This window comes from Podarcis muralis, chromosome 14, assembly GCF_964188315.1.
Source record: "Podarcis muralis chromosome 14, rPodMur119.hap1.1, whole genome shotgun sequence".
Taxonomy (NCBI): Eukaryota; Metazoa; Chordata; class Lepidosauria; order Squamata; family Lacertidae; genus Podarcis; species Podarcis muralis.
In genome coordinates, this window is record NC_135668.1 from 44745185 (window position 1) to 44757775 (window position 12591).

General features: G+C 47.9%; 1 protein-coding gene across 1 annotated transcript in view; it reads left to right on the forward strand.

Moving 5' to 3' along the window:
- The first annotated feature begins 4869 nt into the window (after positions 1 to 4869).
- Positions 4870 to 12591, forward strand: part of TECPR1 (tectonin beta-propeller repeat containing 1) — a 41259-nt gene continuing 33537 nt past the window's right edge. Inside the window, 4 exon segments of the mRNA XM_028706150.2 lie at positions 4870 to 5301; positions 5303 to 5358; positions 9168 to 9400; positions 11008 to 11190. Coding sequence (XP_028561983.2) covers positions 5186 to 5301; positions 5303 to 5358; positions 9168 to 9400; positions 11008 to 11190 — 588 coding nt within the window. The 5' untranslated portion in view covers positions 4870 to 5185.

A 12591-nucleotide genomic window follows, 5' to 3' on the forward strand; every position in this document is an offset into this window, starting at 1 on the left:
AGGCGCAGGGAAACCTCCTCTTAAAGGAGACGCCCCGGCGCGCATGCATGTGTGTGCGCGCGCGCGCACTCTCTCTCTTTACGCAGCTGGCTGAGGGGGTTCCAGGGCCGGGTGAGAGCCAGGCGGGGGCCGCCCCGCTCAGGGGCAGGAGGAGGGCGGAGGTGGGGCAAGGGCTGGCAGGCCGCCACGTTTTGAAATAAGCGAGAGGAGGCGCATTCTCCCTCGCCAGTCTAACTAGATCAGAGGTTAAGGCCTATTGGATGCAGTGGGACTCATGGGCGTAATAATAATAATAATAATAATAATAATAATAATAATTTATACCCCGCCCATTTGGCTAGGCTTCCCCAGCCACTCTGGGCAGCTTCCAAAAAAATATTAAAATACTGTAATACATCAAACATTAAAAGCTTCCCTAAACAGGGCTGCCTTGTGCTCGGAAACGTACTGGGAGCCAATGTAGGTCTTTCAAGACCGGTGTTATATGGTCTTTTCAGCCGCTCCCAGTCACCAGTCTAGCTGCCGCGTTCTGGATTAGTTGTAGTTTCCGGGTCACCTTCAAAGGTAGCCCCACGTAGAGCGCATTGCAGTAGTCCAAGTGGGAGATAACCAGAACACGCACTACTCTGGCAATACAGTCTGTGGGCAGATAGGGACTCAGCCTGAGTAGCCAGCCTCCACCCCATAATGTCCTCTTTATGGGGTGGTTTCATTAAAAAAAACAACCATCAACAACTTTGATTCCCTAAAAAAAGAGCCCCCTGCAACAAAATTCCTGGCTATGCCCATGGTGAAACCGCTTACTCCTAGCATAGCCAGGATTTATGTTGGGGGGGAGACGCAGGACACCCACCTGTCCAGGCGTGCCAACTTACGGTAACTAAAATATGAGGGGCGCTCAGGTAAGCCCCGCCCTGTGTAATCAATCACATGACATGGTGCAGGCACATGATTCAAATAGCAATGCCCATGACCTTTGCGGGTGGGGGGGCTTTCTCAGATATTTCATTAAGTGGGGGGTGAGAGGATCTATGCACCTATCATCAGTGGAATGAATTATTCGGAATGGAATGTCTCAAGAACAGTTTTAAATTACTTTCAAAAGACAACTGAAGGCGGCCCTGTTTAGGGAAGTTTTTAATGTCTGACGCTGTATTGTTTTTAATACTCGGTTGGAAGCCACCCAGAGTGGCTGGGGAAACCCAGCCAGATGGGTGGGGTATAAATAATAAATTGTTGTTGTTGTTGTTGTTGTTGTTAAAACTACACTTTTTCAAGGAGAAGTTCAGGTCTCTCTGTTGTCCCCTGCTGGGGAAGTGGGTACCTTTTCAGGTCGGTCACCCTCTTCCTTTCGTTTCTCTCCATTTTCCAGGTAAGTCTTCTGTGCCTTTGCAAAACAGGGTGAAAGTCAACAAGTGCAGCTTCCCAACCATGTCCTGCAAAATTGCATCTTCAGATGAAGAGGATTGCTGCACCTTGCCGATTTGTAACTCTCTGTAGCAAGAACAGGAAACACACACACACCCCTTTGCTCTGCTGCCTGGGCGCCGATGGGTGGGGGACCACATTCATATTAGCCGCTCCCCCCATCATTCCTGACAGAGTCTGGACCTTTGTCTGACAGGTTGACATTCATCTAGTGAAGTCCTCTGTCAATGGAGCTCCAGGCTGGCACAAGGCTACACCGGCTTTATTTCTGTATTGTGATTTTCCCGTGGGGGTGGGGGGAGGCCTCTTCAAGGGGGGGTCTGATTCCCCTTCTGCCTGGGAGCCCCCACCATTGGCAGTTTCTTTCTGCCCTCTCCATATATTCCAGCAGAGCACACAGTGTCCTATTCCCCAAGGTTAAAGAACAATTAGCTCCCTATTAACTCAGTGCCTCTGCCCCCCCCCCCCCACTTACATTTCCTTTCCTTCTCAAATAGCTTTTTTAAAGAGCCTGTCAGGGTCTGTCTCTCGATTTCAGACAATTCACCCACGGGAGTTTTATACTTTATTTATTTGTTCCTAGGGGTATTTGTCAACTTCCAGCTCTTAAGTAAAATATTGCAGAATGGTTTTTATTCCAAGTGATTTGTAATCAATGTAACTTATATAAATTTGTGCACAAGTAAATTCACTTAAAAAAACAACAAGATTTCTATTTATGTAACGACTCAATAGCAGGGGGCATTTGGAGGGCTGTTCTAGGAGGGAGTCCCCATCTCCAAAGAGGCATTTCTGTCCTTTGTGATTAACTAAAACCACAAATTAATTAAAAAATAATGTTCGGTTAATTAACGCCACCCATTTTAACTGAACAGAAAATAATGGATTAATCTTAGCCGATTGATCTACTGATGTTTCAGTCCAATAGAGACAGCTCAGGGTGCCAGTGTAACAGATTAGGACCTAGGAGACCAGGGTTCAAATCTCCACTCAACTATGGAGCTTGCTGGCTCTCAGCTTAACACACCTCACTGGGTTGTTGTGGGACTCAAATGAAGGGGAAAACCTTGTAGCTCCTTGGAGAAAAAGGTGGGCTATAAATGCAATTAGCAAAACAATGGCTTATATTACTAGTGCCACATTGTATAGCTCAGTTGGTTAGAGTGCGGTGCTGATCGCACAAAGGTTACAGGTTCGATCCCCATAAGGGACAGCTGCATATTCCTGCAAGACGATCCTCAGGATCCCTTCCAACTCTATGATTCTTCTGAACCAGAAGGCGTAGCACCGTCCATCCTCCCTATTGGCTAGAACCAATGTGAGCTGCAGTCTGCAAAATTGGTTGATGTGGTTTGAGTTGAGAAAGTGGCCTTTCACAGGACAAAAGCAGATAACAATTATTATTTATTTATTTATACCCCGCCCATCTGGTTGAGTTTCCCCAGCGGCTTCCCCTGGGCGGCTCCCAATCAAGTGTTAAAAACAATACAGCATTAAATGTGATTAAGAGAGCAACATTTGCTTATTCAAGTGTCTGCCCTATTCACATATAAACTGAGCACCTGGAGTCCATTTGTATTGCTGTAATAGTCACACGAGGGAAAAGAGCTGAACCCCCTCCCCTTATCCCCTTGCAGTCCAACTATTCACACATATTTTGAGGAGCCGCTCACAAGCAGCCCCAAACACAAGACTCCCCATTATACGTCCCTAGAATATGTTGTTCAGATATACAGCCTCTGAGCGTGGAGGCTCCATTTAGCTCTTGTGACTAATAGTCCTTGCTGGACCTGTTCTCTGTAAGTTTGTTCTTAAAGGCCCTCCTTCCTCTGCCTAGTAACAAACGTAGGTGGCTGGCAGAAACTGAGCCCGAATCAGAGCACGGCATGCTTGGCAGAACCCTAAGTTCTGCAGAAGTACAATAAATATTTGGGACCGCGAGGGCCATCTAGTACCAACTCCCTGCAATGCAGGGAGCCCCATATTGTCTGTTCTGACTGGCAGCTCTCCAGAGCAACAGGAAAATGAATTTTTGCTCCCACCTACTGCTTGATCTGTCTTAACTGGATGTATCGCTGGATTCAACCTTCAGCATACAAAGCATATGCTCTCCTGTTGTTATGGGTCTCTCCCTAAGCCCATCACACACACATACCCTTTTCAGACAGGCTCGTCCTTTGTCATCTTTCATCAGCAGGAAATGTTCTCATTTCAAGGAAAGCAGCCTTGTCTGCTTAGAAAGGAAAGGGCGGGGAGACAGTATCAATTCTGCTTTCAGAGGCGGCTGCCATCTGGTCACATGCCGATGGATTATCAAATGGAATCCTTTTCTTCCTCCTTATTAAACCTCACGTGAAGTTAAATTACTTGGCAGTCACACATAACAGTGTAGGGCGGTGTGTGGAGGTGGAAAACGGTGACCGGGATGTTATGAACAGGGCGAACGGGGTGCTATGAGCAGGAACCAAAGTGCATTTAATTTCCCCCAGACTTCGAGATGCCTCTCTCATCAATAAAGCTTGTGAGATGCCACCTCTCTCACTTCCAAAGTCTGCCCGAGAACCCACCTTTCCACGAAGACTTTGGCACACCTTTCTAGTTCAAAGGCCCTAAGTGAGAGATGGGGAAACGGTAACCCTCCAGTTGTTGCCAGACTACAACTCCCATTGTGCTTGACTGAGGTAGGGAAACTTGGTTCAGCCCAGGGACCTCCTTCGCATCTAGGCAACCTTGCAAGGTACATGCCAGGGCCAATAACTTTGCCTTTGTACACTAGACTTGTTCCTACGCACCTTCTCTATCCCACTCCCTGCAAGCCAACAAAAGGGCGTTATTAGAAAGCAAGGACACATTCTCACCAGGCAGAATCAAAGCAAAACCTCAGAGAGAATACCAAAGAAAGCCAATGAGGGGCATGGCCTGGGATAAGGGGTGTGGCTGAGGAGGGGTGTGGCCTGGAGAGAGCCAAGAGGGGCGACATTTGGGCCTGAGGTTCCTGCTCAGTATCATTTACCACCACAGGCCATGCTAGCTGGGGCTGATTGGAGATGTAGTCCAATTTTCTGGAGAGCCAGCGTGGTGTAACGGAGTGTTAGGCTATGACCTGGGAGAGCTATTTCATAGAATCATAGTTGGGTGGTCATTAAATCCAACCCCTTGCAATGCAGGAATTGTTTTTCCCATTATGGAACTCGAACCCACGACCCTGGGTCCCATGCTCTACCATCTAAGGGAGATCAGGGTTCGAATCCCCACTCAGGCACCAAGCTCATTGGGTGGCCATGGGGTCCAGTACACTGCCTCCCACAGCCTAACCTACCATGCGGGGTGGATGGGTACAAGGATAACTGCAAAAAGCAATCAGAGGGCTGTTCATTTATTCAATTTCTATACCGCCTTTCATCCCAGGATCGCGGGGCGGTTTACAGCATAAGAGCACAGAACAAAGCACGTAACATATTCGCAGGCAAAAGCAATAAGCCCTTCCAGCCAACTCCTTCCTACTTCTCTTTTCATTCCAGCTGCAGAAACTGGAAAGAGAAAGTGAGGGAAAAAACCGAGAGCCAGATGGCCCACCACAGACCGTTCTTGCGCACACCCCTTGGCGTCATACGGGAGCAGCCGGTCGTGGGAGGGCGGACGGCTCGCCTTACGACGCAGGGGGGAGATAGAACACCGTGCAGGAAAATAGAACGCCATGTATCCATCTGATTCCGCCCGCAGCCAATAGCAGCGGAGGGCTTCGCGCTCTCGGCCAATGAGCGGCCGGCTCCTGTGGGCCCGGATTTCCTCGTCCTCCATCCAGCTTGCGGTTGCTGGTGGAGGCAGCGGCCGGAGCTGCGCGCGTCTCCTGCTGCCGCTGCTGCCGCTGCCGCTGCCGGTGCGCAAGACGTGGAGGAAAAGCCCAAGGCGGCTGTGCTGGACGTTCAGGTAAGGAGATTAGACCCCGAGCGGGTCTAATAGGCGAGCTTCTCGGGTTTGGCTGGGATGTTCCATCGTAGATCGCAGTTCGCGTCGGGCCCCTTCGCGGCCATAACTTTCGGTTTTCTTATGGTGGTCGCTGAGCTTTGCGTTTTCAGAGATGCAATGGCACATGACCGCTCCGACGCCTCGTTTGCTGTGGCAGCTGACAGCGCCGCCCGGTGCGTGCCTTCTCAGCAGCAGGGTCTGGCCTGAAGGCTCCAGGGTTGCCTCGCCACCTCCAGGCGGCAGGTGGAGGGGCTTGAATCTCCAGGTGGGCGGGGACGCGGTTGATGATGATGATAATAATAATAATAATAATAATAGTAAAAATAATAATAAATGAATAAAAACCAAGAAGGCCGTGCATGAAGCTTGCAAGCTTCAGACTGGCAGGAGCCGGTTGCAAATTGTAGCATGGACATTGGGGAGGATTGGAGTTTTTTTTGCTATCCTCTTTCCCAATTAACCCCCATCTCCAGGTCGCACCTCCCCATGACATAACCCGGGGCTGCTCCTCAGTCTCAGGTTTGGTCCCTGCAATCTCAGGGTCAGGGATGCACCTGACCTGGCTACCTGTTCAGTGGAGTGCGGCTTATCTCCAAGCAGGTGTGTGTACAGAATTACAGAGTAGGCTCGCTCCTTCTGCATTCGGCTTCAAAACCGAGCTGTGCTGATCTCTGCTTCCCTGTGCCAACGCAGCGCCCCTCTCCTCCCTACACCCTCTGGGCATTCTTTCTCCAAAGGTTAGTGAGGTGCGTACATTGCAGAGGGCCAGTCCAGCCATAAGAAGGACCCTTCTGGATCAGGCCAAAGGCCCATCAAGTCCAGCATTCTGTTCTTACAGCGGCCAACCAGACGCCCATGGGGAGCCCAAAGGAGGAGCCCACAGATACATTTGATTCCATTTTATAGAGTCATCAAATTGTAGAGTTGGAAGGGACCCCAATGATCATCTGGTGCAATGCAGGAATCTCAGCTAGATCAGTAATGACAGGTGGCCATCCAATTTCTGCTTTAAAACATTCAAGGAAGGAAAGTCCACCTTCCACTGTCTTAACAGCTTTTACGGTCAGAAAGTTCTTCCTGATGTTGAGTCAGAATCTGATTTCTTGTTACTTGAATCCATTGGTTCCCCTCTCCCCATATTATCCTCTCAACAACCCTGTGAGGTAGTCTACAGGCCATGGAAGGTAGTGGCTTGCTCAAGGTGACCCAGTGAATTTGTGACTTAAGTGGGCACTTGAACCTTCTCCAATCCAAGTCCGATATTATTTTGCTGGTTTTCAGGTCAGTTGAAGGCCTGAATCAAATGGATATTAAATACTGTGTGAAAGTTTCCTGGTTAGAAAGGTGGAGCTCTCCGTCACTGGAGGTATTTAAACAAAGGCTTGATAACCAATCTGTCAAGGTTGCATTATGGATTCTACACAGAGTAGATGGCTGAACAAAATGGTAGCCTGCAACATTTTCAGACCCCATGCATTTGGGGTTCCGTTTATCATATACAGTGGTACATTGGTTTAAGAACAGCTTAGTTTATGAACAACTTGGATTGAAAATTCTGCAAACCCGGAAGTAGGTGTTTTGGTTTGTGAACTTTGCCTTGGAAGCAGAACATGTTCTGCTTCCTGTTGAGCGTGTTCCTTTTGTAAATTGAGTCCCCTGCTGCTATGGGAAAGCACGCCTTGGCTTAAGAATGCTTTGGTTTAAGAACGGACTTTCGGAACGGATTAAGTTCGTAAACCAAGGTACCACTGTATTTGTATTGTGCTAGTGCTACTATTGTGACCTACTTTTTATTATTTATTAAATTAATTGAGTTTATTTAATTCCCATACTGCCATTCATCCAAAGATCACAGGATGGTTTACAATAGAAGAACACAAAAATACATGGTTGTTGGTATCTGCCTGTCTCGAGAGACAATGGGATGCACCTCCCGGGGTGAAGCCAAATCTCTGTGTTGGCAGCTCTGAAGTGACCTCCCTGGGGCGCAGGCTTGGGCAGTGTGTAGGGGGGTCCTGGGCTGCCCAGATGACGAGACCCCCCTCTTGGTCTGACCGATGCAGTCCACAGGAAAACAGAGCAAGACGCTTGGCAACAGCTTGGCTGCAGGAGTTGCTGGAAGGAGGCATATAAGGCACTGTCCAACTTTCACAGCAACAAGCAGAAACAGTACCTCCACACACACACACACACACACACACACACACACACACAGTTTAAAAGGCCATAGATTGCTTAATTAGCCAGAGGCCTGGGAGAATAGTTTTTGCCTGACACCTAAAGAAATACAACAAAGGCCTCTCTGGGGAGAGCATTCCACAAGAGGGGGATCCTTGGGTCAGGCCATGGGGCAGTAGTGGGTCCCTACCTGCCAATTGAAGACCAGTGAACTAGATTAACTCCAATTTATCGTTTCAGCTCTAGAATTATATGGTTGCCCTGTATGGCCAAAAATAAGGCTGCAAATCTTAAATGCACTTCCAAGGGCCCATGGATTTCTGTATGAATGTCTTTATGTGTCGGCACGCTTAGGACTGTGTTGTAAAGGCGGTAGCACCCATTTATTAATTTATTGCATTTTGTTCTTCGATCTTCTTGGGCTGCAATCTGATATGCAGTGCTATTTTTCTAGAAAAAGAGGTGCTGGAACTCACCATGAACACCTCCCTCCTTGTCTTAGAATGGCAATGAGAGGTGTGGGAACTGAGTTCCAGTGAGTTCCTGCTGAAATAAAAAAAGCCCTGCCTATATATATTGAAATTAGACTTGGTCTAATTTCAAAAAGTCGCTGTAAGTAGTCAGGCCAGACCTTGGGCAAGAGCAGTCTGACCCTCCCCTGATAGTCTGTTGGGTGTGGAAAGAGAAGAAGGGGGGCCCTGAGAGAAAGGGGGGCCCTACCAGTGTCAGCATGCAGCGCTGTACAGCCTTGCCCTGCAAGGAGAGAGTCTCTTCCTTTAAATTCCTAGGAGTTTATCTCAGTGAAGACCTTACTTGGAAAATCAATACAACCCAGGTGGTTAGGAAAGCCCAACAGAGACTCCATCTCCTCAGAGTCTTGCGGAAGAACAATGTCAATCAACATTTGATGTTCTCCTTCTACCGGTCCACAATAGAAAGTGTCCTTTCATACTGCATCACGGTGTGGTACGCTGGTTTGACATCAACTGATAGGAAGTGCCTACAGAGGGTGGTGAATACAGCACAAGATATTATGGGCTGTCCCGTGAATCCTCTGGATGAAATAGCGGAAGAACGTTGCCTCAGGAGAGTGAGGAAAATTCTCAGGGATGATTCACACCCTGGCCGGCACTTTCTGGATCTCCTGCCCTCGGCCAGAAGATATAGAAGCATGATTAGTCGCACCAACAGGGTAAAGAACAGCTTCTATCCGTGGGCCGTTAGGCTGCTGAATGAAAAGATAACAACAGGGCAACTGACTTTCGGGTTGGGTGGGTGTGCGTCAGTAAACGAGGGGAATTAAGACTAAGAGAGCTGAGTGGGAGGTGCTTGTGTAATCTCACTGTATACAAGTTGTACAAGTGACAATAAAGTATTTCAAATTTCAAAATTTCAATTTCAATACCTGCCACCTCAAAAAGTAAGTCCCACTGGGTTCAGTGAGACTTACTCCCAGGTTAAGTATGTATGGGATTTTACCCTTAAGCCTTTTGCATTACAAGCTGCAGCTTTCAACTTTCGGGGCAGACTTCAAAGAAACTGGATCCAGCCTCCATGCTTGTGCTTCCTTCCCTCTCCCTTTGCCTTCCCAGCCATGAGCACGTCCGGTTCTCTCCTGTGGGCGGTCGACATCTTCGGCCGCGTCTACACTCTTTCCACTGCCGGCCAGTACTGGGAACTCTGCAGAGATGGGGAGCTGGAGTTTAAGAGGGTTTCTGCCGTCAAGCAGTGCTGCTGGGGAATTGCGTGCGACCACCAGGTCTACGTTTACATCCACTCCAACGACGTCCCCATCCGGTACCAGGAAGAAACCTACGAGAACCAGGTATGCAAAGGAAAGGGCTGAGCACACAATGGAAGCCGGCAGTTAAAGCTAAGAAGCGCCCTGCTGGATCAGACCCAAACCCTGTCTATTCCAGCATCCTGTGACCAGTCAGAGAGCCAGTGTGGTGTAGTAGTTAAGAGCGGTAGTCTCGTAATCTGGGGAACCGGGTTCGCGTCTCCACTCCTCCATATGCAGCTGCTGGGTGACCTTGGGCCAGTCACACTTCTCTGAAGTCTCTCAGCCCCAGTCACCTCACAGGGTGTTTGTTGTGGGGGAGGAAGGGAAAGGAGACTGTTAGCCGCTTTGAGACTCCTTCAGGTAATGATAAAGCGGGATATCAAATCCAAACTCCTCTTCTTCTTCTCTGGGAAGCCCAAAAGCATGAGGGCAATAAGCCTGTTGCTTCCCAGCAGAATTAGGTGGAGCCACCGTGTAAATATTACTATCTTCAGTAAAGTAGGCTAGTTTCCACACACCCAATTTTACTCACGCTATTCTTCTCTGTCCTCTGTCCAAACAATGCATCATCAAGGACACATTCCAGCCAGGCAGAAACATTCAAGTAGGGTCAGTGGGTCTGGAGATGCCTGCCCTATATCTAACAGAGTTTCTCATTCATGCTTTGTCCCGTACGGTAACATTTGAGTGCAGAATGTGTTGGGTTTTAATTTGGCATTCCTTCAATGTTTTCCTGTTGTTGTTTTTTGTTGCAGTTTGTCTTTAAGTGCTATTCGAAAGTTTATCAGAAACCACAGGCGGCCTCGCGTAAATATGGTATCTATAGTGGGTTTCCTCCCCGGGTGTAGATCCACCCTTATATAATTTTGGAGTCTTCACTCAAGCTTTTACTTTTATATTCAGTTTGTGCGCATATATCCTGGAAATCTATTGGCTGACTAATGGGGTACTTTTAATTTTTTTAATTGTTATTTCTTAAATTTATATATTGATCTCAGGGTGGTTCACAAGATAAAAATTCAGGATAAAAGCACAAATACGTAGTTAAAATAGAAACAAAGCAAAACAATACCCCCCAAAAAAAATTTTTAACAGGCTGTAGAATATTAATCAGCCAATGGCCTGGTTGAAGAGGAATGTTTTCCCCTAGTGCCTAAAGATGTATAATGAAGGTAGCAGGTGAGCCTTCCTGGAGTATATCTTTGCATTCCACAAATGGGGAGCCACTGCAAAAAAGGCCCAGTCTCGTGATGCCATCCTCCAGACCTCACATGGAGGAGGCACACAAAGGAGGACCTCATATGGTGATTGCAGAATCCGGGTCAGTTTATATGGGGAGAGGCGGTCCTTGAAGTATTGCAGTCCTGAGCCGTTCAACTTGTTCAGCTGAACAAACGATTTCTTAATTGATTTAACCTGTTGAATATTGGAGCCCCAAAATGTACTCTCCAGGCAGAGGCAATCTAAGGTTACCAATGTGGGTCTAAGTCAAACATCTGTGGCCCTCCAGATGTCGCTGGACTACAACTCCCATCGTCCATTAGCCACACCAGCAGAGGACAATGGGATTTGTAGTCCAGCAATGCCTGGGGACCTGAGATTAAGAGAGTGTACAATATGTGATTGTTTTCTTGTTCGCTCCCTGGCAGCGCTGGAATCCCGTGATTGGCTTCTGCGAGAAGTTATTGCCCAGTGACCGCTGGCAGTGGAGCGATGTGAGTGGGCTGAAGCATCAGATGCTCGAAAGCTTTGAGTTGCCGTCGCCTCACTGGGAATGGGAAGCTGACTGGTATGTGGATGAAAATTTTGGAGGGGACCCCACAGAGAAAGGGGTAGGTGCAAAATATCGAAAAGGGATCCACGTCCTCTTGCGAGGAGGGAGGGAGGGAGCAATGTGGAAGGGGAAGGGTTGCTATCTTGCTTCCAAAATACATTGCTGCATTCATACTTGCTACCCAGGGGCGTTGAGCTGGGGGAGCTATTTGTATTAGAAAGCAGGGACCACTAGGCCTTCAGGGTGTCTCCAAAGGCTAGGTTTGCCCAGGAACTGTGAGTGTACAAGCAAGCAGCCTTATGCTGACTCAGCAGTTGCACTGCTATACAGGCACCTATTGGATAGTGTCTGTGACGTCACGGCAAGGTTGTGTCTCCTAGTACTACTTATTCCATTTTGGGACTATTACTGCTACCATTCCAGTTATCTTTTCTTGTAACCCTTCTGTACTCTTTTTATGCTGATGCTGGAGCGCACGTCAAATTAATAACTGATTAACCCTCCAGTCGCTGGAGTGGTGGGTGTTGGAATCCAACAGCGCCAGGAGGTCCTTAGATTTGGATAGCAACAGATGGCTCATTAGATTTAGTAGACAAATTTAATAAATAATAACAAAAGATTCTTGTACCTGCAAATCTGTATTGACGTCAAGCAACCTTCATTATGGTGTTATTCTTCTTGCGATAGTTCTGTGCATTGCGGTTATGAATAGATAAAACGTGCAGAGTTTGTTAACTGTGGTTGTTTGGAAGTTGCACTGATTTCAGAGGGACTTGCTCCCTACGAAGTATAGTGAGTAATCTGTCTCCGCTGATTTGAGTGGGGTTTACACCCAAGTGAGCATGTCTAGGATTGAAGCCTTAGAGGACCGGCCACAAAAATTGTGTCCGTGGGCATCATTGTGGCCACTGACATCACCTAGGAGGCCAACGAAAGGTCTCTGTAAATACCCTCTTCAAAATCTGCAATGCACAAGAGACTATTTAGTCTCAGCTCCTGCTCAGTTCACCTTTGCCCTGGCTGGGCCTATCCGATGTTGAAGATGTCATGCTACGTCAGCTGTTTTGTGACTGGCACCCACAGCACCTGGCTTTGACCCACCAGGCCAAAGCTATTGGCACCTTTTGCCTTAGAGGGATAGTATTGCTATTGCAGATGTTATTCTTTATAAGTGTTAGAAGCCCAGCTTCAACATCGGGCAGCCTCTCCCTAGCCCAGTTTATGTGCAAACCAGCACTCGTGGTTTGCCTGGTAGGCTCCTAGCAAACCATGGTTTGTTCTTACCAACGTGGTTTGTCAGGAGACAGACAAACTGTAAGCAGCGGTTCACATGTAACGGCAAGTCAACCTCTAGTTTATTTCCTCTCTGGGGGGGCACTGAAGTTAAGAGCAGTGGAGGAGCAAAGTGCAAGCTCACTTTAAACCCTAGTTTACTTTAACCTATTGTTTAAAACGGGAC